This window comes from Triticum aestivum, chromosome 7D (genome assembly GCF_018294505.1).
Source record: "Triticum aestivum cultivar Chinese Spring chromosome 7D, IWGSC CS RefSeq v2.1, whole genome shotgun sequence".
NCBI lineage: Eukaryota > Viridiplantae > Streptophyta > Magnoliopsida > Poales > Poaceae > Triticum > Triticum aestivum.
This window is the reverse complement of record NC_057814.1, coordinates 201,506,525-201,532,144: the sequence shown is the minus strand read 5'-3', so window position 1 is coordinate 201,532,144 and position 25,620 is coordinate 201,506,525. Positions and strand designations below refer to the sequence as shown.

General features: G+C 45.4%; 2 protein-coding genes across 3 annotated transcripts; one reads left to right on the top strand and one right to left on the bottom strand.

Annotated features, from left to right (window-relative positions):
* Window positions 1-582: 582 nt before the first annotated feature.
* LOC123165720 (serine/threonine-protein phosphatase 7 long form homolog) lies at window positions 583-5,903 on the bottom strand. 2 transcript variants are annotated; one of them, XM_044583424.1, is made up of 5 exons: window positions 5,351-5,843; window positions 3,692-3,796; window positions 2,435-3,597; window positions 1,860-1,946; window positions 583-1,779 (listed from the first exon to the last, which is right to left on the bottom strand). In XM_044583424.1, the coding sequence occupies exons 4-5, from the start codon at window positions 1,899-1,901 to the stop codon at window positions 895-897; spliced, it is 927 nt and encodes a 308-aa protein (XP_044439359.1). In that variant the 5' UTR covers window positions 1,902-1,946; window positions 2,435-3,597; window positions 3,692-3,796; window positions 5,351-5,843; the 3' UTR covers window positions 583-894. The 2 variants fall into 2 exon arrangements, with proteins under 2 accessions (XP_044439359.1, XP_044439360.1); XM_044583425.1 differs by having other exon boundaries at window positions 587-1,779; window positions 1,860-3,597; window positions 3,753-3,796; window positions 5,351-5,903.
* On the top strand, window positions 5,060-11,011 carry LOC123165721 (E3 ubiquitin-protein ligase RGLG5). The gene is made up of 14 exons (XM_044583426.1): window positions 5,060-5,200; window positions 6,397-6,463; window positions 6,544-6,736; window positions 8,353-8,422; window positions 8,875-8,959; window positions 9,066-9,206; window positions 9,285-9,398; window positions 9,479-9,576; window positions 9,709-9,788; window positions 9,901-10,006; window positions 10,094-10,221; window positions 10,321-10,492; window positions 10,588-10,644; window positions 10,750-11,011. Exons 2-14 carry the CDS (start codon window positions 6,397-6,399, stop codon window positions 10,828-10,830), a joined length of 1,392 nt encoding a protein of 463 aa, XP_044439361.1. The 5' UTR covers window positions 5,060-5,200; the 3' UTR covers window positions 10,831-11,011.
* Window positions 11,012-25,620: the final 14,609 nt, after the last annotated feature.

The window sequence follows — 25,620 nt, the reverse complement described above, 5'->3', positions numbered from 1 at the left end:
ATTAGTAGCTCCTCTGACCCCACACATTTCAAAGGCTGACCCCACATGCTTGGAGTTGTGGTGTCGCCGCTGCTTGTTGGAATGTGGGTTAGTAGCTAGGTCGGCCGATGATATCACGCATATTCATGTTTAAGCAGAGATTTTTATGCGCCCACGTAGTAGTTTCTTGGGTTTTACCTAGTTATTTTATCAAAAAGACCGCTCTTCTTTATTAATGGGGGTGGGTTTTTAGACTTGGGTTAAAAAGATATATTTTTTTGTGGATGGGTTAAAAAGAGATTTTGCAAAAAAAAATCCAACACTCCCGTGCCAACACCTATTCTTCAAGATCCATTGCTTAACCTGTGGTTGGATGGTCAAAGAGACTGTGCTATCCCCAACCCACCATAGTTCAACTCCTGGTGCTTGAATTTTTTCTGGATTTATTTCAGGATTTTTAGCGATGCACATTCTGTGAGAGCAGACGTTCCCGTCGACGACGAGGTGCCTACGGTGACTTCGTAAATTTCAAGATGATATGCCGGCTCAGTCTTTCGGAGGTGCTCATAGGGGTAGAGTGTGCGTGTGTGCGTTCATAGAGGTGAGTGTATGCGCGTGTACATGAGCGCTTGCGTCTGTACTATGTTAAAAAAAACTTTTTTTTGTTAGAACGATCCATTGCTTAATCTCTACCCATCTAGAATGTGTCAGGCCATAGCTACAAAGGGTCCTTTTGGTGATGGTGGCTCGAAATGGCCGTCGGCACACGACGACGTACGGCTAGGAAAATAATTAATGCCAAACCGTCAGTTTGGTGCCCATTTTCACGTGATATGCTATTGTAGACAGCGTCCAGGCCTGGACGCTAAGGCAAGCAACGTCCAATTAAGAGGTTGGCCTACCCCTTAGATCGGACTAAGTTTGGCGAGGAGAATACAATGCCAGCATTATGAGGGACATCAAACGCATGTGCAGCACACCACTTTGCTCCAAAAACAAGGTTATAATCCAAGTGTACTTCTTGTTCTTCTTCGTCTTCATCAAGCTCCTCTCCTTCTTTGGGCTTCTCAAAAATAACTTTAGGGCGACCAAGTGCAAACGGGACCAAGACCATAACTGTAGCAGCAATAAAGGACCTGAAATTTCTAGTCTCTCTTTCTCAGCACCTATGCTCAATTCTCTATACAATAGAGCAAGAGCAGCTGCTCCCCAATTATACTCTGTTGGTTGTCCTAAATCCTGCATAAATTGGAGATACGTAGCTGGCACTCCATCTTCAGATGTATCAGTAAAGACTACGGAGCCAAGGATTTCTAGAACAAGTGCTCGAGCATGCCAATTAATCTCCCAGTCCATTGGATTATCCGGCAACACATGAAAGCGTTCCCGCGGTTTACCCAGATTTAGAGAGTATTGTGAATTCCTCACAACAGTATTATCATCACCTTTTCGCCTTTTCTTTTGTTTCATGTGTTGTTCATCCACAGGAATCCCAAGCAACCTCTCAACTATTTCTGACCACTGTGTATCAACTTTTCCAACAAGTGGTTTACCATGGATAGGTAACCCCCGCAAACAACTGACATCTTGCAACGTAATAGTCATTTCTCCTACAGGTAGGTGAAAACTGTTTGTCTCGGGCCGCCAACGCTCCACCAATGCCGGTATCAAATATTTGTCGACATTGATTTTCCTCATCTTAGCAATCTGATAAAAACCAAGGTTCTCTAAAGCTGATGTACATAGGGGGTCAAATGGGATGCCAACATGGTGACACCGTACATTCAAGCAAATGTTAGGCTGCATCAATACACACAACAATTACTCTTTAGTTAATCGCTAAGTCTAACAGATGACATGCAAATTTAAAGGATACTCACATTTTCCCAAGTTTTGGATATTTTGTGTTGGCTGTGAGGCATCTATAACAAATCACTGAAACATCCATTTGTATCCATTTCAAGACCCTGTTACGGCATAAAAGGAATGAGTAAGATGTTGACGTGAAAGATCAAAGCAATCAATTGAATTTATTCTTCACAATACTACACTGATAAATAAAACTCAAACAATCCAATGTTTTCAGCTATGCCTACACAGTTAGCGTAATCAATAAAGGTACAAGAAAACAACATAGGAATCAATTATGCTCAGCTGCTCAAGTACTATGTTATTTCATAAAAGTTCCGAAATTTATAATATTTTGGTTCGATGCGCAATACCTTTTATGAAAGACAAGGAACTAATTTATATTATTTCAAAAATGTTACTTTCATATGAATCTATTAGACAGAATAAGAGACAAATAGTAAATCCTTAGTCAGAAGTAATTTGAAAGCATCTGCTCCTTGTACAGATTAATTTGAAAGCATCGACACTGTAATCACTAATTAGGGGCTAGTAGAATGCATGGTCGGAGTACTGTTGTTTAACTGGGGAATAGCACAATGCGTACCTTCTATGGCGACAAATTACAGTGTAGCACCCTGGGAAGATCCACACTGCTACCAATGGTAGGGACGGGTACAAAGAAGCAATGGAGATAAGGGCGAGGGACGAACACCTCTGGCCAACTTGCTGATGCCGCCACAACGGCGTCCTCCGCCCACCCCCTTTGGCCCAGAGGAGGTCGGGGCCAGCCGTGAGGATGTGGGCCTCGGGGATGAGCCAGAGGTCGGGGCGGTCGTGACGAGGTGGGGGACAAGGCGGAGGCCGAGGCGGTCGTGAGGAGGTGGGGGACGAGGCGGAGGCGGTCTGAGCAAGGTGGGCGGCGGGGATTTGCCGGAGGTCAAAGGGCGGCCGTGGTAGGAGAGGAGATGAAGGTGGGCAACAGGCACGAGATGGATGCAGCGACCGCGAGCAGGCTCGACCCAACCAGATGGTGGATGGATGCTATCCAAAATAGCGTCCAGGGATGGACGTCATTAGCATGTGCGTCCATACAGGGACGCTGTTGTTGACCGCGTCCTTACTATAATTAAAATTTCCATTCATACTTTATTACTTTCCTAATTACTGGATTATTAATCTCTACTACCTAAAAGAAACGTAAGGTTCCGTTTCCCCTCTTACGTTCCCCCTCTTCGTCCAACCCCTTCGTACGATCCCCCCTCCCCTCCAGCGATTTTTTTTCTCCCGACACCGGTTTTCTCCCCACCGATTTTCTCCCTATGCCGATTTTCTTTTCTCCCTCCAATCGACTCTATCTTTGGTAAAGAAATAATTCACATAAGGCAACCAAGCGGAATCAATCAACAATCAATCGAAACGCAATCAATTCATGCATGGCAATCAATTCATTCATGACGGTGATAAATCTCCTTCCTTCTTTCAATCAAACGTTGATCAATCTCCTTCTTTCAATCACTTCCTTTTTCCTATCACCATGGTTTACTTGGCGCCAATGAAAATGAAAATAGTCAGATCAGTCAATATACGTCCTTGCGTTCTGAACCATGAGTCGTGTTAGAAGAGAAATCGGGTCTTAGCACTCATGCCGATGGGACCCAGGATGGGCCGTCCTGGCTCGAAGAGGGTCATGGCACCACCGCCTGTGAACTTCGTTCCCGCTCCCGTTGGCCCTCCACCGCCGATCGCTAGGCAACATTTTATCCATTCCTGCTTTTAGTTATTTGCATTAGGAAATATACAGAATTGTGCTCTTTGTCAACCAATTGCAGACATGTAAGGTTCAGCGAAATAGAAAACCTACATATATACAGTAGAGGTTGGGACGCAATGGCAAAGGTTTTGTATGCTCGCATCAAACATACCCGGAGTGGAGCAGCCATCTTTCACGCCATCCTCATCGACCAAACTGTAAGTATTCAAAGAAGATATGCTATCAAGTGATCTGCTGATAATATATTCAACATGCTGCTAATGTATGCAATAGATTTCCAGCGGGTCAAAATGGATGCAATTGCATTTGATCCATTTCAACCGATCGCATACCGCTTCAGTGAAAACCTACGTGCCGGCTCAGTACACTTATTCAAAAAAGTTGGTTTTGAACCAGCAGCTATGCATCTGCCAGTTGCATTGCCGGTGCCATGTGACTTTTACATCGTCCTCCACTCGCGCACTGAAGTACTTCTTGCCAGGGCCAGCATTAACATCCCTTCGTTGCCGCCACGATTCATTGATTTTATAGATGCCTACAGCCTCAGAAACAGGATGCTTGCAGGTGCATTGTATCATCTCACAATGAATTTTGCTGACATGTAGTTGAGCCAGACTTTCTTAACAAATTCACATCATTTTTCCCAGATGTCATTGGCATAGTGATGCATGTCAGCAAAATAATGTTACACAGGTCAGACGACCGTACCACACCATACCGACATGTGATGCATGGCAGTGGGCTAACATTTTATTGCTCAACCAGGAGGGAGTTTATCTACCTACGTGTCTGGGACCAGCATGTGTCACGCCACTTGATGCGGTGGGGACTAGCAAAGCAGGGGCTCTGGACTTTAGGTGCCACACTGCTTGAGGTCAACAGAGCACAACGTGAGTGCTTGTGTAATCGAAGAATGTTTAACATGACCATCTTATATAAAAATATGGATTGTATGTTGTTTTATTAAACCTATTTTGTACGGTTCTTGAAAACGACATACATGAGCCAGCTTGTCTTCCAACCAGACAACCAGCAGTCCTACGAGCTGGCAGCCTGCCGTGCGGCACTAGGAGATGCTCAACCGGGCCAGCTTGATTGTTCAACGAACGAGCCATGTTCACGTTCAACGAATGAGGAGGGTTCAAGTCTGATGCAAAATTCACTTCGATGCTCTATAATGATGTTCAAATGTTATTATATTCGCACAGCCACTTAGTGTTCGTCGCCTCTAAAACAGCTTCACAAGGATCTATTTTTATAGTACGTGTTGTCATCATTATAAATCCAGCTAGATGAAGAAATCAATGACAGATGAGATTCTGTCCAGGATCAACTGCTATATCTATGTTCTTTCCATTTTTTTTGTTTCCCCACTAATTCCTTGTGTAATAATGCGCATTAACTCTAATTAATTAATATGGGATCACTTTCCTATCCATGGTTGCATATAAGTCTGCTTGGCATACGAACCTCACGCACTCTTCGTGGCATTGGTTTCCTGCTGATCTGTCCCCGCCTCCAATTCAATCAGCTCGACTATCAACCCGGGTGCCACGCCGCTAAGATAAACGCACGCAGACTCCTATCTAATTTGGTTCGGTAAGACCTATAGTTTATTCATGTTTACCATGTATAATTAGCCCCATGTTTGTGAGCATCGACTCTATGCAAAGCGCATCCTGTTTACTATTTGGGCTTCGAGCATAATAGAATAGTATGCTTCAGATGAGGTTGCAGAAATACACGTACCCACATATAATCGGTGACTGGCTGGGAGAAGGGGGCCTCCATCCCTTTGCGATGCGCCGGCTGCAGCTCCTCTCCACGCCGCCGGAGCAAACTCCAGCACACAGAAACCGCTCAGCCTCCGTCTTCCGCGCGAACGTCGTCTCCCGGCCCGCCGTCACCGTAGCGCGCGCAGCCTGCCATCAATGGCGACGGCCCACGCAGCCCCCATCACCATGGCCAGGACGTCCGCCTTCAAGGACGGCGGCACCACATCCTCAACGAGCACAGCGGGATAGATCGACGCCGGACGCGACATCGCCGTTGAGCATCGCGAATTGCCGGCGCGGTTACGCCGGCAAGGAATTCGGCGCCGACGCAGCCGCTATCTCCTTCCTTTCCGTGAATGACGGCGAAAATTGGAGGATATTTTGGGTAGGGTTTCCACCGGTGCTGATTTTGCGATCGTGTTGTTGATCTGTGCCGTCTAGGGGATCGGACGGTGCGCATAGTGGCACAGCGGTGCTGGCAGGCCCAAGTTGGGCCAATTTAGAATGGATGGATGGTGGCACTTGATGTAATAGGCCGTTGACCAGATTAGTTCTCGTGGGTGGGCCAAATGTTATACTACGCTGTGTTTTTCTCTTGTACAACGATGCCTTCATTTCTTATATTTTCTCATGTGGACAATATCTAATGTATGGTAAACGGTCCTAAAAAATAGTCTGATGAAATGTTGTGACTCAAGAGAATGCAAGATACTTGTGGTACCACGTGCTATTAATTTTATGGATATAAAATATATATCATTTTAATTTGCATCAACAACACGATCATTTATGCTCTTGAGGTAATGTCAACTGAATTTCACTGTAGACATTGGACAACTAGCATACTTGCATGAATAATTTTTAAATCATCATCATTAGTGATTTTAATTCGTGGTATAATAAACATGAGTGCATAAGTCGAATATGAATTGGAATGAGGTAGAATAAGTGTGCACTCTACAATCTTACCACGGTGGCCACGTAACAGAAACTTTTTTTTTGATACTATCTTCCTTGCAGATGAAGTCTCCGACGCGATCGAGTGATCGTACTCCCTTCAAAGACATGTCGAACTCTACGAACCAAAGTAATATTTAATGATTTAATGCTGTGAATTTGTACAATCTGATGCACAAGAAATAACTAAATTATTATTCTATTTTTTAGGTGTCATCGATATTAATAATGGAGGGGAACCTATAGATGTGAAAGAGCGCAAGCGGCAACGTGCTAGGGAACGATATGCGCAGATGGATGCAGATAAAAAAGATGAGCTACTTAAAAAGCGTCGTGAAGCCTATCAACAAAAGAAAGCTCGACTATTGGTTCATTCCCAAGAGACAGAATCAAGTCAAGATACGTAAGTTGTTAAAGGTGCTTAATGGTAGGCATATTATTACTTGCAAATATAGCAATTTCGTTGTTCTATGTTTCTAAGCAACTATACCTCACGTACCATGGTTAGAACAAGAAGACACTTCTTGCAACAAGGAAAATATGGTTCCTCTTGAAGATAATGAGGGCTATGGTCCAGCCAACGTGCTTCTGCGCCACTCACGCACAGTCATGAGTATCAACATTTGCTGTCCTTCTAGCAAAATGAATATCAAAAGACTCAAAAAGTGGACTGCTTGGTGATTCCGTCTTATCCGCCGTAGACCCGCCAAATTTGTCGCTGGATGGGATGTTTCCACTCAGAGTAAAAGTATACGATACAATAAAACGGAGCGACATCTCTGGCCATTTTCTTGCTCCCGATATTTTTGCATGCGATAATGGCGCTAGCCAATCGGTAAATAAATCAGAGGGAAGCAATCACGTTTATGTAGGGAAGATAATCGCGGAGATTGCCCTATGTAGGGAAGATAATCGCCGAGATTGCAGGGCAGTTAAGGCGGTGCGTCACATGCAGCAAGAAAATCCCAAATTCAGCGGAAGGGAAGGAAATAATAAAGCTAGGCTGCTCGCACTACCCCATTTTCATCTATCATATTGCTAAAAACATTTACTCCTATCCAGCAATCTGTCTGGGTTTTTAGTTTTAAAGTTTATGCGCGCGTGGCATGATCATGAACATGGATTACCAGTTGTCCTGGTGAGTACTCTACATTCATCATTCATGTGTCCTTTTAGATGTGAGCCTTGCATGACAGCATAATGCACGTGCAGGACGATTATGACCTACAGAATCAGGTGTTGGTACACTTGCTGTCGTACAAGGACAATGAATGCATAGAAAATATTCCACAAGTCGTGCGTGATTTGGTGAAGAGAATTGGGATAAACTTTTTTTAATCGGAGAAGCATATGTGTAATTTTATTACAACATTGTGAAATAGCTTTGTTTACTCTATATCAATACGTTATTACAGTTTTTATTCTTTTAATCTAAATATGAACAATGCTATTTTTTGCAAGCTTACTTCAAATATTTCATGTGAAGTGGATAGTTATATGCTAAATGAAAAGAAATGTGTGTGCTCTTCTTAAATTCAACTCAGTACAGATGTACGCTACTTCATCTCAACATTGAGTTAGATAATCCTCAACTAAACTTTGTCATTCAATTATGGACACGTCTAAAATTTGTACATATATTATTGCCCGTGGCAACGCACGGGCATTTTACTTACTATTAATAAAAATTTCGGCCGCATTTCCGTTCGAGCATCATCGTCTGTTCCGTGACGCATCATCAGACCATCCTACCTTTTTGAGCACATGGGTCCCTGGCAGCTTTTTTTTTAGACAAGGGTCCCTGGCAGCTGGGTCCGTCCCAGTGAACTTGAGGGCGCGAGGGCCCGTCCCCGCAACTTACTGCGGCCCAGATCGAGCCCACGGATTCCCGAAGTAGAGTAGAACGAACGGACTCCTCCAAGCTCTCTCCGTGCCTATCTCGTTCCGGTTGCCCGTTTCGTCTCCGCCCGCCGCTCGATTTGGGGGCTGGCTCTGCTTGCCTGCAACGCCACACCACAGCAAGAACGCCGCGCCGGGAGGGAAAGACCCCTTCGCCAAGTTCGGCGACGATTACCACACCCTGGAGCAGGTCAGCCAGATTTCTTCCTGTTAATGCTTGCTCCGAGGTTCATTGTTTCCTAGTACGGTGGTACACGCGGGCCTCGTGGGCCGTTTCGATCGGCTGGAAATTGTTCCGCGGTGCGTGAATTGTGTGCTGTGATCCCTTCTAGCCGTCTTGGAGAGAAGTGCATCTGATGGTGTGCTAATGTCTTACGAATTAACAGACTAATATTCATCCTCTGTAGGTTGTTCTGTTCTTCTCTGTTTTTTTGGATACCATAAAATTCCCCAATGCGATACAGTATTTTGCATCGTGCACTGATTCTTGAAGTAAACTGTGGAACTCTTGATGTTCTTAGTTGCTAACCACTGACTGTAGTCTAGCAGTACATGTGACATAGCACATCTTTCACATACCACGCTAGTTCAATTTAGTCTGTCAGAAAGTATGGCAGCAACTTATTTCCCTTCTTAATCTAGGTGACTGATGCTCTTTCACATAATGGACTGGAGTCCTCAAATCTAATCGTTGGGATTGATTTCACCAAGAGCAACGAATGGACAGGTTTGTTCAATGATGAAAACATCACATCGCGATAATTTCACTCCTTATTTTCCTTTTTGTACTTTCTTCTAAAAAATAACTGGTGAGTTATGATTGCTATAATTAGGTAAATTGTCCTTCAACAACCGGAGCTTGCATGCAATAGGGAATACTCCAAACCCTTATGAGCAGGCTATATCCATTATCGGGAGAACCCTCGCACGATTTGATGAGGACAATCTGATACCATGCTTTGGATTCGTTGATGGTCAGTACATAGCATGCCTCGAGGCTCTTTTTTCTTGTAAAAAAATGAATACATGACAATCCTGTTTTCAAACTACAGCTACTACTCATGATCAAAAGGTATTTAGCTTCTATCCTGAGAACGAACCGTGTGATGGCTTTGAACAAGCACTTGGGCGATACAGAGAAATTGTTCCACAGCTTCGTTTGGCTGGTTAGTGTATCAATATTTTGTAGCCTTCTTCAATAAAGCATGCCAATAATAATTTCTCTTATATTTATTGTTACCAACAGGTCCCACTTCATTTGCACCTATGATTGAGACTGCTATTGGTATTGTTGATAGTAGTGGTGGCCAGTACCATGTTCTGCTCATAATAGCAGATGGACAGGTTTAATCTCGTACCAGTACTGTAACTCTGCTAGTAGCCTAGTACTGTGCTGATTCTTTTGTAAAATATTACCTGAGTTAATGAGTTTATAATTTATTATTCTTGTTATGCTTTCCTTGAAAATGTGCACAGGTTACACGCAGTGTTGACACTGGTAATGGCCAGTTGAGCCCACAGGAAAGAGAAACTATAGATGCCATTGTGAAAGCAAGGTAATAATAGGCCTGATGTTTCCACAATTAAGATAATTTTTAAATTGTATTTACTTACAAATTGTCTTACTGAACTCTTACATTTCAACACAATTGCGATTTCTTTGTCCAGTGACTACCCTTTGTCAATTGTGCTTGTTGGAGTTGGTGATGGGCCCTGGGATATGATGAGGCAATTTGATGACAACATTCCTTCTCGTGCATTTGATAATTTTCAGGTAAATCCTTTTGTTAATATTTGTTGATCGACCCTCTATATTTGGACTGGACTAATCATGAGAAATAATAATGTTGGTTCACTGCAGTTTGTGAACTTCACAGAGATCATGTCAAGGCCTATTCCTACTAGCAAAAAGGAGGCAGAATTTGCTCTTTCAGCACTTATGGAGATCCCAGCCCAGTTCAAGGCAACAATGAACCTCCAGCTTCTTGGGTATTTTACTATCTAACCAAACTCAAATAGTTGCTGAAAATCCACAGCCCTGGTCTTCTGCAGCAGTAATCCCAACTTCTTTGTATTTTTCTTGGGTAGCAAACGAAGAGGATTTCCGCACCGATCAGTGTTACCTCCACCTGTGAGGGTATATCAACAACCCTCTGGATACTCAGCAGTCAAGCAGACTCAATCGACTGGCACCGGCTATGTGTCGCCACAGAAGAATGCATCAGCACCTCGACAGGACAGTGATGTGGGTGATCAGCAGGTACGTTTCAGTGTCTTGTAAGCAGCGATTTTTGTATGCTCAGTGATGTGGCTGTGCTTGACACTTGTGTCCAATGCTGAACTTGTGTTGTGCAGACTTGTCCAATCTGCTGGTCTGAAGCAAAGAACCTGGCTTTTGGATGTGGGCACCAGGTATTCAAACGTCCTGAAAATGCATCTTAAAATGTTTTTTGGGTTCTGATGTTAAATCACCAAGTTTTTGAACTGATAAAGCGATGATGTGTCGGAATAATGCAGACATGCGCCGACTGCGGGAAAGATCTGAAGGTTTGCCCCCTTTGCCAGAGGGCGATCTCCACAAGGATTAGGCTCTACTGAAGCTCTTGAGCGAGAAGCAAGCTATATATACTTTGTGCGCACTTAGGATATCGGGAAAAGAACGTCGATCTTGCTACGAAGGAAAGTGTAAATATATACATGGCCTTAGTATTGATGTAGTTCATCGTTCAAACCTAATGCTAGTGTTACTTGGCTGGTACCGAATGCATTTGGCTGTCAACCTATGTGACCTTTTATGCCCTACGCAAAACCCGAAAACGCCGTGCATTTTGGTATACTTCCTAGTAAATGAATGAATACAAATGGGCATCCCACAATGCATGGTAGAACGACTTGTATTGATTTATGAAAAACACACGGATAAGGATAAGCCGTCGCAGACAGTTAACAAAGTGGCAGCAAGACCTGAAGAAAGGCATAGTAAAGGAAGGAAGGAAGGAAGGAAGGAGGAGCCGAGGCCTGCATGACTCCCTCAATGCCAACCAGGAGGGACGCCTCACACAGTGGCGCGCTTCTCGGATGGCATTCAGGGAGCCAGGCAAGCGGCACCAGCCAGCCATACATGCACTAACTAACCTTTTGCATCAGGCTGGACTGCACCGTCGATTCATCCATACACGGCTAAGCTGCACCCCGGCAATACAATGCCGACGAAACAGCTCCACAATTCAAGAAAACTGAGAGTGAGGTGTGAGGATGAGGAAGGCACGGCGACACACGCCATATATAGCACTCCTAGGAAGGAAAGGATGGAAGGAGGAAGGAGAGGCAGAGGCTGCACCACGGACACGAGGAAGGATTTGGGTGCACTGTGCCATCGGTGCATATACGTCCGTCCATGCTACCCCATTGCTAGAGAAGGCCAAGTCGGGAGGGCCAGAGCGGGAGCGCAGTGCGCTGTAGCAGTCAGGGAAAGCTTGGCTTGCCTGTCTAATCGCTAGAGGCTAGCTCGCCTGCCAGTCACCCCTGACGCTCCAGAGTGGCGGCCGGTGGCACTGTCGCTCGCTGGCCCGGTGGCGGTGGAGCAAGACAAATGCGCTAGGCGCTGAGGGTGGGGAGCTCGACAGCTCAGTGCTTGTCTCGTCTCGCGCGCGCTGCCAGATCCCTGCGGTTACTGGTTGGTGCATGCCACGGATTTCTTATCGCCATTCACAAATCACAAGGTGAGAGAGGCTAGGAAATCCGGATTGGTGGTGTGCTGTTTTTACCCCAATACCAAAGTGATTAATCTGCCCACTGTTTTGAGTGATCATGTGTCCATACTCATCTCTACCGATGGCCAATTTCGTAGGCCCAAGCACTCGTTTAAGTTTGAAAATTTGCGGCTTCTTGAGAAAGATTTTCAAAATCATGTCAAAGAGGCTTAGAACAGTACATGAAGCTTCCCCTTTTCTGTTAGGGCTAAGGTCATCTCTAATGCGGACCGTCAAACCGCCCGCAATCGTCCGAATAGCGCGATCCAAACGTGTTGTGTCATCCAAGGCAGGCCTGTATCGTTTTGCTCGGCGGTCCGTACGCATTTTCTCCCGTAAAGTGAAGATCGGGGGAGGGGTGGAAGTCCGGACAGTAGCCCTGTAGGACTCCGACACCCAAGGCCCACTAAATCCCCTTCCCGGTCCCATTTCCTCCCACCCCGCCCCTCCCCCTCTTACTTTGCATCAGCACCCTCCACCTCCGTCACCGTCGTTGTACCTCTCCGGCCGCCACAGAGGCATTGCCAGACGTCCGCCGCCAGCATTGACGCGCCCACTCGCCTTTTATGATGGCGATGTCCACCATGGAGCCGTATGTAACCAGGTACACTCCCCCCCCTCGTCGACGCCCTCCATGGCGGACACCACGCCCGGCAGGTGTTCGGTCAAATGCCATTTAGCTTAATTTCGGACGTCATGTAGTTTTTCAGAGTACGAAGGATGGCGGGGTACTCGACCATGGAGGATGAGCTGTTGTGCGATGTGCGATTGGCCATATTAGCGGATTTCATAGGCACGAGCAGAGGAGGGGCCTTCTGGCAGCAAGTGTAGGAATCGTTTCACGCACGAAGCACATTGCACTCTACGACATGCACATTGTAAGGGCATCCTTTGCCTTAGGGTTTTGGTGATGATGACAACACACGTGGACTAATCGTGCGCCATAGTTTTCTCAGGTACTCATGGTGTGGGGCAAGACGGTTAGGTTTTCCCTCTATGCAGAAAAGATCGAAGATGGAGTTTCCGACGTTTTATTTCCTTTGGTCGTAGGGCATCCATACTATTAAGAGGGAATCCATCGGAAGGTATTGGGTGAATCATTCACGTACACATTCTCTGCACCCACGATATACCCTCCGTTCAGGAGAGAGAGGTTTCCCATCATCTGTTCTGTGCAGTCCTGCTCTTGGCGGTTGTACCGCTTCATTGAGCGGTTGTACCGCTGGCCGATAGTTCCGGTCCTACCACCGCCCCTAGTACCGGTCAGGGGTGACTCCCTTCTGTACCGGGTGCGGTAGTAGACCGGTGGTGGAACGGTAGTTCCGGTTTTTCTCAATAAACCGGTACTACCGGTGTTCAGGGCGGTAGTTCCGGTCCAACCTCCGCTCCAACTACCGGCCTGAGGGTTTTTCTTTCTGTTGTGGCCTGGTAGTTGAGCGGTGGCTGTGCGGTAGTTCCGGTTTGTTCCGACAAACCGGTACTACCGGGTGCGCCATCGGAAGTACCGCCCTGGTGCCCTAGGAGGGGTTCCCCGCATTCACCGGTTGTACCGGTGTCTTGTGCGGAAGTACCGGTCCCATGCATTTCTGCACTTAACGGTTGGATCTTGGGGGGCCTATTTAAGGAGGTGCTTCTCCTACCTCCCACCTACCTCTTGCCTCTCTCTCCTCCATTATTGCCATTATAGCTTTCTTGCCCGATCTCTCTCCCTAGCCACCCAAACTTGTTGATTTGCTAGGGATTGAAGGAGGAGACCTAGATCTACACTTCCACCAAAGGATATTTGATTCCCCCATACTTTCTAGTGTGGATTTTGTTACTCTTGGGTGCTTGTGTTGGGGAACGTAGTAATTTCAAAAATTTCCTTCGCACACGCAAGATCATGGTGATGCATAGCAACGAGAGGGGAGAGTGTTGTCCACGTACCCTCGTAGACCGAAAGTGGAAGCGTTAGCACAACGCGGTTGATGTAGTCGTACGTCTTCACGATCCGACCGATCAAGTACCGAACGCACGACACCTCCGAGTTCAGCACACGTTCAGCCCGATGACGTCCCTCGAACTCCGATCCATCCGAGTATTGAGGGAGAGTTTCGTCAGCACGACGGCGTGATGACGATGATGATGTTCTACCGACGCAGGGCTTCGCCTGAGCACCGATACGATATTATCGAGGTGGACTATGGTGGAGGGGGGCACCGCACATGGCTAAGAGATCAATGATCAATTGTTGTGTCTCTAGGATGCCCCTGCCCCCGTATATAAAGGAGCAAGGGGGGGAGAGGCGACCGGCCAGGAGGGGCGCGCCAGGAGGAGTCCTACTCCCACCGGGAGTAGGACTCCCTTCCTTTCCTTGTTGGATTAGGAGAGGAGAGGGAAGGAGAGAGAGGGGGAAAGGAAAGGGGGGGGGGCGCCGCCCCCCCTCCTTGTCCAATTCGGACTTGGGGGGGGGGAGGGGCGCACGGCTGCCCCTTGGCCGCCTCTCCTCTTCCACCAATTGGGCCCATGAGGCCCAATAACCTCCGGGGGGGTTCCGGTAACCCCCCGGTACTCCGGTATATATCCGATAATCCCCGGAACCATTCCAGTGTCCGAATATAGTCGTCCAATATATCAATCTTCATGTCTCGACCATTTCGAGACTCCACGTCATGTCCGTGATCACATTCGGGACTCCGAACTACCTTCGGTACATCAAAATACATAAACTCATAATATAACCGTCATCGAACTTTAAGCGTGCGGACCCTAGGGTTCGAGAACTATGTAGACATGACCGAGACACGTCTCCGGTCAATAACCAATAGCGGAACCTGGATGCTCATATTGGCTCCCACATATTCTATGAAGATCTTTATCGGTCAAACCGCATAACAACATACGTTGTTCCCTTTGTCATCGGTATGTTACTTTCCCGAGATTCGATCGTCGGTATCTCAATACCTAGTTCAATCTCGTTACCGGCAAGTCTCTTTACTCGTTCCGTAATAAATCATCCCGCAACTAACTCATTAGTTGCAATGCTTGCAAGGCTTATAGTGATGTGCATTACCGAGTGGGCCCAGAGATACCTCTCCGACAGTCGAAGTGACAAACCCTAATCTCGAAATACGCCAACCCAACAAGTACCTTTGGAGACACCTGTAGAGCACCTTTATAATCACCCATTTACGTTGTGACGTTTGGTAGCACACAAAGTGTTCCTCTGGTAAACGGGAGTTGCATAATCTCATAGTCATAGGAACATGTATAAGTCATGAAGAAAGCAATAGCAACATACTAAACGATCAAGTGCTAAGCTAACGGAATGGGTCAAGTCAATCACATCATTCTCCTAATGATGTGATCCCGTTAATCAAATGACAACTCTTTGTCCATGGCTAGGAAACATAACCATCTTTGATCAATGAGCTAGTCAAGTAGAGGCATACTAGTGACACTCAGTTTGTCTATGTATTCACACATGTATTATGTTTCCGGTTAATACAATTCTAGCATGAATAATAAACATTTATCATGATATAAGGAAATAAATAATAACTTTATTATTGCCTCTAGGGCATATTTCCTTCACTCTCCCACTTGCACTAGAGTCAATAATCTAGATTACACAGTAATGATTCTAACACCCATGGAGCCTTGGTGCTGATCATGTTGTGCTCGTGGAAGAGGCTTAGTCAACGGGTCTGCAACATTCAGATCCGTATGTATTTTGCAAATCTCTATGTCTCCCACCTGGACTTGATCCCGGATGGAGTTGAAGCGTCTCTTGATGTGCTTGGTTCTCTTGTGAAATCTGGATTCCTTTGCTAAAGCAATTGCACCAGTATTGTCACAAAAGATTTTCATTGGACCGATGCACTAGGTATGACACCTAGATCGGATATGAACTCCTTCATCCAGACTCCTTCATTTGCTGCTTCCGAAGTAGCTATGTACTCCGCTTCACATGTAAATCCTGCTACGATACTTTGTTTAGAACCGCACCAACTGACAGCTCCACCGTTCAATATAAACACGTATCCGGTTTGCGATTTAGAATCGTCCGGATCAGTGTCAAAGCTTGCATCGACGTAACCATTTACGACAAGCTCTTTGTCACCGCCATAAACGAGAAACATATCCTTAGTCCTTCTTAAGTATTTCAGGATGTTCTTGACCGCTGTCCAGTGATCCACTCCTGGATTACTTTGGTACCTCCCTGCTAAGCTAATAGCAAGGCACACATCAGGTCTGGTACACAACATTGCATACATGATAGAGCCTATGGCTGAAGCATAGGGAACATCTTTCATTTTCTCTCTATCTTCTGCAGTGGTCGGGCATTGAGTCTTACTCAACTTCACACCTTGTAACACAGGCAAGAACCCTTTCTTTGCTTGATCCATTTTGAACTTCTTCAAAACTTTGTCAAGGTATGTGCTTTGTGAAAGTCCAATTAAGCGTCTTGATCTATCTCTATAGATCTTACTGCCCAATATATAAGCAGCTTCACCGAGGTCTTTCATTGAAAAACTCTTGTTCAAATATCCCTTTATGCTATCCAAAAATTCTATATCATTTCCGATCAACAATATGTCATCCACATATAATATCAGAAATGCTACAGAGCTCCCACTCACTTTCTTGTAAATACAGGCTTCTCCAAAAGTCTGTATAAAACCATATGCTTTGATCACACTATCAAAACGTTTATTCCAACTCCGAGAGGCTTGCACCAGTCCATAAATGGATCGCTGGAGCTTGCACACTTTGTTAGCTCCCTTTGGATCGACAAAACCTTCCGGTTGCATCATATACAACTCTTCTTCCAGAAATCCATTCAGGAATGCAGTTTTGACATCCATTTGCCAAATTTCATAATCATAAAATGCGGCAATTGCTAACATGATTCGGACAGACTTAAGCATCGCTACGGGTGAGAAAGTCTCATCGTAGTCAACCCCTTGAACTTGTCAAAAACCTTTTGCAACAAGTCGAGCTTTATAGACAGTAACATTACCGTCAGCGTCAGTCTTCTTCTTGAAAATCCATTTATTCTCGATGGCCTGCCGATCATCGGGCAAGTCAACCAAAGTCCATACTTTGTTCTCATACATGGATCCCATCTCAGATTTCTTGGCTTCAAGCCATTTTGCGGAATCTGGGCTCACCATCGCTTCTTCATAGTTCGTAGGTTCGTCATGGTCTAGTAACATAACCTCCAGAACAGGATTACCGTACCACTCTCGTGCGGATCTTACTCTGGTTGACCTACGAGGTTCAGTAACAACTTGATCTGAAGTTTCATGATCATCATCATTAACTTCCTCACTAATTGGTGTAGGTGTCACAGGAACCGGTTTCTGTGATGAACTACTTTCCAATAAGGGAGCAGGTACAGTTACCTCATCAAGTTCTACTTTCCTCCCACTCACTTCTTTCGAGAGAAATTCCTTCTCTAGAAAGGATCCATTCTTGGCAACGAATGTCTCGCCTTCGGATCTGTGATAGAAGGTGTACTCAACAGTTTCCTTTGGGTATCCTATGAAGACACATTTCTCCGATTTGGGTTCGAGCTTATCAGGTTGAAGCTTTTTCACATAAGCATCGCAGCCCCACACTTTAAGAAACGACAACTTTGGTTTCTTGCCAAACCACAGTTCATAAGGCGTCGTCTCAACGGATTTTGATGGTGCCCTATTTAACGTGAATGCGGCCGTCTCTAAAGCATAACCCCAAAACGATAGCGGTAAATCAGTAAGAGACATCATAGATCGCACCATATCTAGTAAAGTACGATTACGACGTTCAGACACACCATTACGCTGTGGTGTTCCGGGTGGCGTGAGTTGAGAAACTATTCCGCATTGCTTCAAATGTAGACCAAACTCGTAACTCAAATATTCTCCTCCACGATCAGATCGTAGAAACTTTATTTTCTTGATACGATGATTTTCAACTTCACTCTGAAATTCTTTGAACTTTTCAAATGTTTCAGACTTATGTTTCATTAAGTAGATATACCCATATCTGCTTAAATCATCTGTGAAGGTGAGAAGATAACGATACCCGCCGCGAGCCTCAACATTCATTGGACCACATACATCAGTATGTATGATCTCCAACAAATCAGTTGCTCGCTCCATAGTTCCGGAGAACGGTGTTTTAGTCATCTTGCCCATGAGCCATGGTTCACAAGTACCAAGTGATTCATAATAAAGTGATTCCAAAAGTCCATCAGTATGGAGTTTCTTCATGCGCTTTACACCAATATGACCCAAACGGCAGTGCCATAAATAAGTTGCACTATCATTATCAACTCTGCATCTTTTGGTTTCAACATTATGAATATCTCTATCACTAATATCGAGATTCATCAAAAATAGACCACTTTTCAAGGGTGCATGACCATAAAAGATACTACTCATATAAATAGAACAACCATTATTCTCAGATTTAATTGAATAACCGTCTCGCATCAAACAAGATCCAGATATAATGTTCATGCTCAACGCTGGCACCAAATAACAATTATTTAGGTCTAATACTAATCCCGAAGGTAGATGTAGAGGTAGCGTGCCAACGGCGATCACATCAACTTTGGAACCATTTCCCACGCGCATCGTCACCTCGTCCTTAGCCAGTGTCCGCTTAATCCGTAGTCCCTATTTCGAGTTGCAAATATTAGCAACAGAACCAGTATCAAATACCCAGGTGCTACTGCAAGCTCTGGTAAGGTACACATCAATAACATGTATATCACATATACCTTTGTTCACCTTGCCATCCTTCTTATCCGCCAAATACTTGGGGCAGTTCCGCTTCCAGTGACCAGTCTGCTTGCAGTAGAAGCACTCAGTCTCAGGCTTAGGTCCAGACTTGGGTTTCTTCTCTTGAGCAGCAACTTGTTTGCTGTTCTTCTTGAAGTTCCCCTTCTTCCCTTTGCCCTTTTTCTTGAAACTAGTGGTCTTATTAACCATCAACACTTGATGCTCCTTCTTGATTTCTACCTCCGCACCCTTTAGCATTGTGAAGAGCTCGGGAACCGTCTTATCCATCCCTTGCACGTTATAGTTCATCACGAAGCTCTTGTAGCTTGGTGGCAGTGATTGAAGAATTCTGTCAATGACGCTATCATCCGGAAGATTAACTCCCAGTTGAATCAAGTGATTGTTATACCCAGACATTCTGAGTATATGCTCACTGACAGAACTATTCTCCTCCATCTTGCAGCTGTAGAACTTATTGGAGACTTCATATCTCTCAATCCGGGCATTTGCTTGAAATATTAACTTCAACTCCTGGAACCTCTCCTATGCTCCATGACGTTCAAAATGTCGTTGAAGTCCCGGTTCTAAGCCGTAAAGCATGGCACACTGAACTATCGAGTAGTCATCAGCTTTGCTCTGCCAGACGTTCATAACATCTGGTGTTGCTCCTGCAGCAGGTTTGGCACCTAGCGGTGCTTCCAGGACGTAATTCTTCTGTGCAGCAATGAGGATAATCCTCAAGTTACAGACCCAGTCCGTGTAATTGCTACCATCATCTTTCAACTTTGCTTTCTCAAGGAACGCATTAAAATTCAACGGAACAACAGCACGAGCCATCTATCTACAACAAACATAGACATGCAAAAAACTATCAGGTACTAAGTTCATGATAAATTTAAGTTCAGTTAATCATATTACTTAAGAACTCCCACTTAGATAGACATCCCTCTAATCATCTAAGTGATCACGTGATCCAAATCAACTAAACCATAACCGATCATCACGTGAAATGGAGTAGTTTTCAATGGTGAACATCACTATGTTGATCATATCTACTATATGATTCACGCTCGACCTTTCGGTCTCAGTGTTCCGAGGCCATATCTGCATATGCTAGGCTCGTCAAGTTTAACCTGAGTATTCTGCGTGTGCAAAACTGGCTTGCACCCGTTGTAGATGGACATAGAGCTTATCACACCCGATCATCACGTGGTGTCTGGGCACGACGAACTTTGGCAACGGTGCATACTCAGGGACTTTTATCTTGAAATTTAGTGAGAGATCATCTTATAATGCTACCGTCAATCAAAGCAAGATAAGATGCATAAAAGATAAACATCACATGCAATCAATATAAGTGATATGATATGGCCAATATCATCTTGTGCTTGTGATCTCCATCTCCGAAGCACCGTCATGATCACCATCGTCACCGGCGCGACACCTTGATCTCCATCATAGCATCGTTGTCGTCTCGCCAACTATTGCTTCTACGACTATCGCTACCGCTTAGTGATAAAGTAAAGCAATTACATGGCGATTGCATTGCATACAATAAAGCGACAACCATATGGCTCCTGCCAGTTGTCGATAACTCGGTTACAAAACATGATCATCTCATACAATAAAATATAGCATCATGCCTTGACCATATCACATCACAACATGCCCTGCAAAAACAAGTTAGACGTCCTCTACTTTGTTGTTGCAAGTTTTACGTGGCTGCTACAGGCTGAGCAAGAACCGTTCTTACCTACGCATCGAAACCACAATGATAGTTCGTCAAGTTAGTGCTGTTTTAACCTTCTCAAGGACCGGGCGTAGCCACACTCAGTTCAACTAAAGTTGGAGAAACTAACACCCGCTAGTCACCTGTGTGCATAGCACGGCGGTAAAACCAGTCTCGCCTAAGCGTACGCGTAATGTCGGTCGGGGCCGCTTCATCCAACAATACCGCCGAACCAAAGTGTGACATGCTGGTAAGCAGTATGACTTGTATCACTCACAACTCACTTGTGTTCTACTCGTTCATATAACATCAACTCATAAAACCTGGCTCGGATGCCACTGTTGGGGAACGTAGTAATTTCAAAAAAATTCCTACGCACACGCAAGATCATGGTGATGCATAGCAACGAGAGGCGAGAGTGTTGTCCACGTACCCTCGTAGACCGAAAGTGGAAGCATTAGCACAACGCGGTTGATGTAGTCATACGTCTTCACGATCCGACCGATCAAGTACCGAACGCACGGCACCTCCGAGTTCAGCACACGTTCAGCCCGATGACGTCCCTTGAACTTCGATCCAGCCGAGTGTTGAGGGAGAGTTTCGTCAGCACGACGGCGTGGTGACGATGATGATGTTCTACCGATGCAGGGCTTCGCCTATGCACCGCTACGATATTATCGAGGTGGACTATGGTGGAGGGGGGCACCGCACACGGCTAAGAGATCAATGATCAATTGTTGTGTCTCTAGGGTGCCCCCTGCCCCCGTCTATGAAGGAGCAAGGGGGGAGAGGCGGCCAGCCAGGAGGGGCGCGCCAGGAGGAGTCCTACTCCCACCGGGAGTAGGATTCCCTCCCTTTCCTTGTTGGATTAGGAGAGGAGAGGGAAGGAGAGAGAGGGGGGAAGGAAAGGGGGGCGCCGCCCCCCTCCTTGTCCAATTCGGACTTGGGGGGGGGGAGGGGCGCGCGGTTGCCCCTTGGTCGCCTCTCCTCTTCCACCAATTGGGCCCATGAGGCCCAATAACCTCGGGGGGGGGGGAGGGGATTCCGGTAACCCCCCGGTACTCCGGTATATATCCGATAACCCCCGGAACCATTCCGGTGTCCGAATATAGTCGTCCAATATATCAATCTTCATGTCTCGACCATTTCGAGACTCCTCGTCATGTCCGTGATCACAACCGGGACTCCGAACTACCTTTGGTACATCAAAATACATAAACTCATAATATAACCGTCATTGAACTTTAAGCGTGCGGACCCTACGGGTTCGAGAACTATGTAGACATGACCGAGACACGTCCCCGGTCAATAACCAATAGCGGAACCTGGATGCTCATATTGGCTCCCACATATTCTATGAAGATCTTTATCGGTCAAACCGCATAACAACATACGTTGTTCCCTTTGTCATCGGTATGTTACTTGCCCGAGATTCGATCGTCGGTATCTCAATACCTAGTTCAATCTCGTTACCGGCAAGTCTCTTTACTCGTTCTGTAATACATCATCCCGCAACTAACTCATGAGTTGCAATGCTTGCAAGGCTTATAGTGATGTGCATTACCGAGTGGGCCCAGAGATACCTCTCCGACAATCGGAGTGACAAATCCTAATCTCGAAATACGCCAACCCAACAAGTACCTTTGGAGACACCTGTAGAGCACCTTTATAATCACCCATTTACGTTGTGACGTTTGGTAGCACACAAAGTGTTCCTCCGGTAAACGGGAGTTGCATAATCTCATAGTGATAGGAACATGTATAAGTCATGAAGAAAGCAATAGCAACATACTAAACGATCAAGTGCTAAGCTAACGGAATGGGCCAAGTCAATCACATCATTCTCCTAATGATGTGATCCCGTTAATCAAATGACAACTCTTTGTCCATGGCTAGGAAACATAACCATCTTTGATCAATGAGCTAGTCAAGTAGACGCATACTAGTGACACTCAGTTTGTCTATGTATTCACACATGTATTATGTTTCCGGTTAATACAATTCTAGCATGAATAATAAACATTTATCATGATATAAGGAAATAAATAATAACTTTATTATTGCCTCTAGGGCATATTTCCTTCAGCTTGGGCACCCTAGACGGAAGGGGTCACTTCGGAGCCACATTCCATTGTGGTGAAGCTCCGAGGTTTCGTTGGGAGCCTCCAATTAAGTTGTGGAGAGAGCCTCAACCTTGTTTGTAAAGGTCTGGTTGCCGCCTTCAAGGGCACCAATAGTGGAATCACGACATCTCGCATTGTGTGAGGGCGTGAGGAGAATACGGTGGCCCTAGTGGCTTCTTGGGGAGCATTGTGCCTCCACACCGCTCCAACGGAGACGTACTTCCCCTCAAAAGGAAGGAACTTCGGTAACACATCCTCGTGTTCACCGGCTCCACTCTTGGTTATCTCGTGCCTTTACTTGTGCAAGCTTATTTGTGATTTATTCCTTGCTTGCTTGTGTGCTTGTTGTTGTTGCATCATATAGGTTGCTCACCTAGTTGCATATCTAGACAACCTACTTTGATGCAAAGTTTAATTTGGCAAAGATAAGCTAAAAATTGTTAGTTGCCTATTCACCCCCCTCCTGTCAACTATATCGATCCTTTCAATTGGTATCAGAGCCTCGTCTCTTTATTAAGGACTTTGCCATCCGAAGAGTATGGTTGACACCGTAGACGGTGCGGAGGAGCACTCCGGTGTGAATCCAATCTCGTCTACGGCCGATGGGGGAACCGCGGTATCTCGTGAGGAATTCAATGTGGCTTTGGACACATTGAAGACCTCCGTGACGACCGAGGTTGAAAGCATGTTTAATAAATTCATTGAAGGGCTTAAACTATCCACCACACCGTTGAAAGTGGGTGATCCCACTAACAAGATGTCGGATGCTAACTCCGATAAGGGGGAAGCTACTAGTGAAAAAGGTCCTTCTTCTAGTGGTAAGAATGGCACCGGCATCTTTGCCCATGTGGAACCTCCACTTGTTTATGGTGGACCGATTCCTTCTACTCATTTGAATCATGCCGGTCCTCCCCCTAAGATTGTAAAAAATGAGGACTTTGATTCTTGGGTTTATCGCTTTAAGCGTCATTTAAATCATGTGAATACTAATCTTTGGAGAATCATTGAAGAAGGTTTCTATCCGCATGACCCAAGCAACTTCACCCCGCCGCGGATAATCAATGCTCTCTTCATCATCCAAGATGCAATTCCACCCGAATATCTCCCTCATCTTCGGCCCTTCGCCTTGGCCAAAGATGCATGGCTTTGTGTTGTCTCCCTCTACCGGGGTAGCGCAAGCATTCAACGCTCCAACTATGAAGTGGTGCAAGATGAACCCGATGAGTTTGCAATGAAACAAGATGAAGAACCTCGTGAGCTTTATCGGAGAGTAACCAAACTCGCGGTCTCACTCCGAGATCATGGGAGCAAGGACACAGATGACAATTGGATCAAGCGCAAATTCCTCAAGGCAATGATGCCTTACCACAAGGCCATGTCCTCCGTCATTCGTCAAAGGCCGGACTTCCACACTTTGTCCTCAAGTGAAGTGTTGGATGAGTTTGTGGCTATGAGCATCCTGGACAAGACCGCCGACAATGCAGTGCTACGTTCTCAAAGGGCAAAGAAGCCCAACCTTGCATTAAAGGCCAAGGTTAGTGTGGAAGAAGAAGAAGAAGAGGAGAGCAACCCCGAAGATACAAAGTATGATTATCATGAGCATATGGCTCTCGCTTCACGGCAATTTTGGAGTAAGAAGAACTCAAGGCCCAACTTCAACAAGAACAACTCAAGTGGCAACAAGGTCAAGCAACGCGTGAGGACTTGCTATAATTGTGGCAATGTGAGCCATTTCGTTGCGGAATGCCCTTATGAGAAGAGAGAAGACGATGGTGGCAAGCTCATTCGAAAGGACAAAGCCAAGTCTTTCCCCAACCAGAGCAACTTCACCAAGAGGACTCCTCCCAAGGGGTTGGTTGCACAAGAAGAGTACAATGAGGATGATGATGACGATGAAGGCGGTGAATCGGTTGCTATGGCCTCCGTGGCCATTGCAACAACTCCTCGGGTATCCCTCTTCGACTCACCCAATGAGAACATCATCGCCAAGTGCCTCATGGCTAAAGCAACCAACAAGGTAACCCCCAACATCAAAACTACAATCATTACTAATCCTTCCTTGACGGATTGCATTGATGAAAATGTGGGGCCTAATGAGGAAGAAAACGAGTTTGATTCCTTTATGAGTAAGCTCAAGGGTAAGTCCAAGAAGCACTTTGTTGCTTGCTACCTCTTGAGCACTGCGTTGGTTTTCCCTTGAAGAGGAAAGGGTGATGCAGCAAAGTAGCGTAAGTATTTCCCTCAGTTTTTGAGAACCAAGGTATCAATCCAGTAGGAGGCCACGCACGAGTCCCTCGCACCTACACAAACAAATAAATCCTCGCAACCAACGCAATAAAGGGGTTGCCAATCCCTTCACGGTCACTTACGAGAGTGAGATCTGATAGATATGATAGGATAATATTTTTGGTATTTTTATGATAAAGATGCAAAGCAAAATAAAAGCAAAATAAAAAGCAATGGAAATAGCTTGTTGTTGGAAGATTAATATGATGGAAAATAGACCCGGGGGCCATAGGTTTCACTAGTGGCTTCTCTCAAGAGCATAAGTTTTACGGTGGGTGAACAAATTACTGTTGAGCAATTGACAGAATTGAGCATAGTTATGAGAATATCTAGGTATGATCATGTATATAGGCATCACGTCCGAGACAAGTAGACCGACTCCTGTCTGCATCTACTACTATTACTCCACACATCGACCGCTATCCAGCATGCATCTAGAGTACTAAGTTCACAAGAACAGAGTAACGCTTTAAGCAAGATGACATGATGTAGAGGGATAAATTCATGCAATATGATATAAACCCCATCTTGTTATCCTCGATGGCAACAATACAATACGTGCCTTGCTGCCCCTACTGTCACTGGGAAAGGACACCGCAAGATTGAACCCAAAGCTAAGCACTTCTCCCATTGCAAGAAAGATCAATCTAGTAGGCCAAACCAAACTGATAATTCGAAGAGACTTGCAAAGATAACCAATCATACATAAAAGAATTCAGAAGATTCAAATATTGTTCATAGATAAA

Bases quoted from the DNA above. Each gene is read 5' to 3' on its own strand.
- LOC123165721 (XM_044583426.1), top strand. From the start codon at position 6,397: ATGAAGTCTCCGACGCGATCGAGTGATCGTACTCCCTTCAAAGACATG. The intron at 9,207-9,284 runs GTCAGTACATAG...TTCAAACTACAG, and splicing joins ATGCTTTGGATTCGTTGATG to CTACTACTCATGATCAAAAG. The intron at 10,007-10,093 runs GTAAATCCTTTT...GGTTCACTGCAG, and splicing joins GTGCATTTGATAATTTTCAG to TTTGTGAACTTCACAGAGAT.
- LOC123165720 (XM_044583425.1), bottom strand. From the start codon at position 1,901: ATGCCTCACAGCCAACACAAAATATCCAAAACTTGGGAAAAT. The intron at 1,780-1,859 runs GTGAGTATCCTT...GTATTGATGCAG, and splicing joins TATCCAAAACTTGGGAAAAT to CCTAACATTTGCTTGAATGT.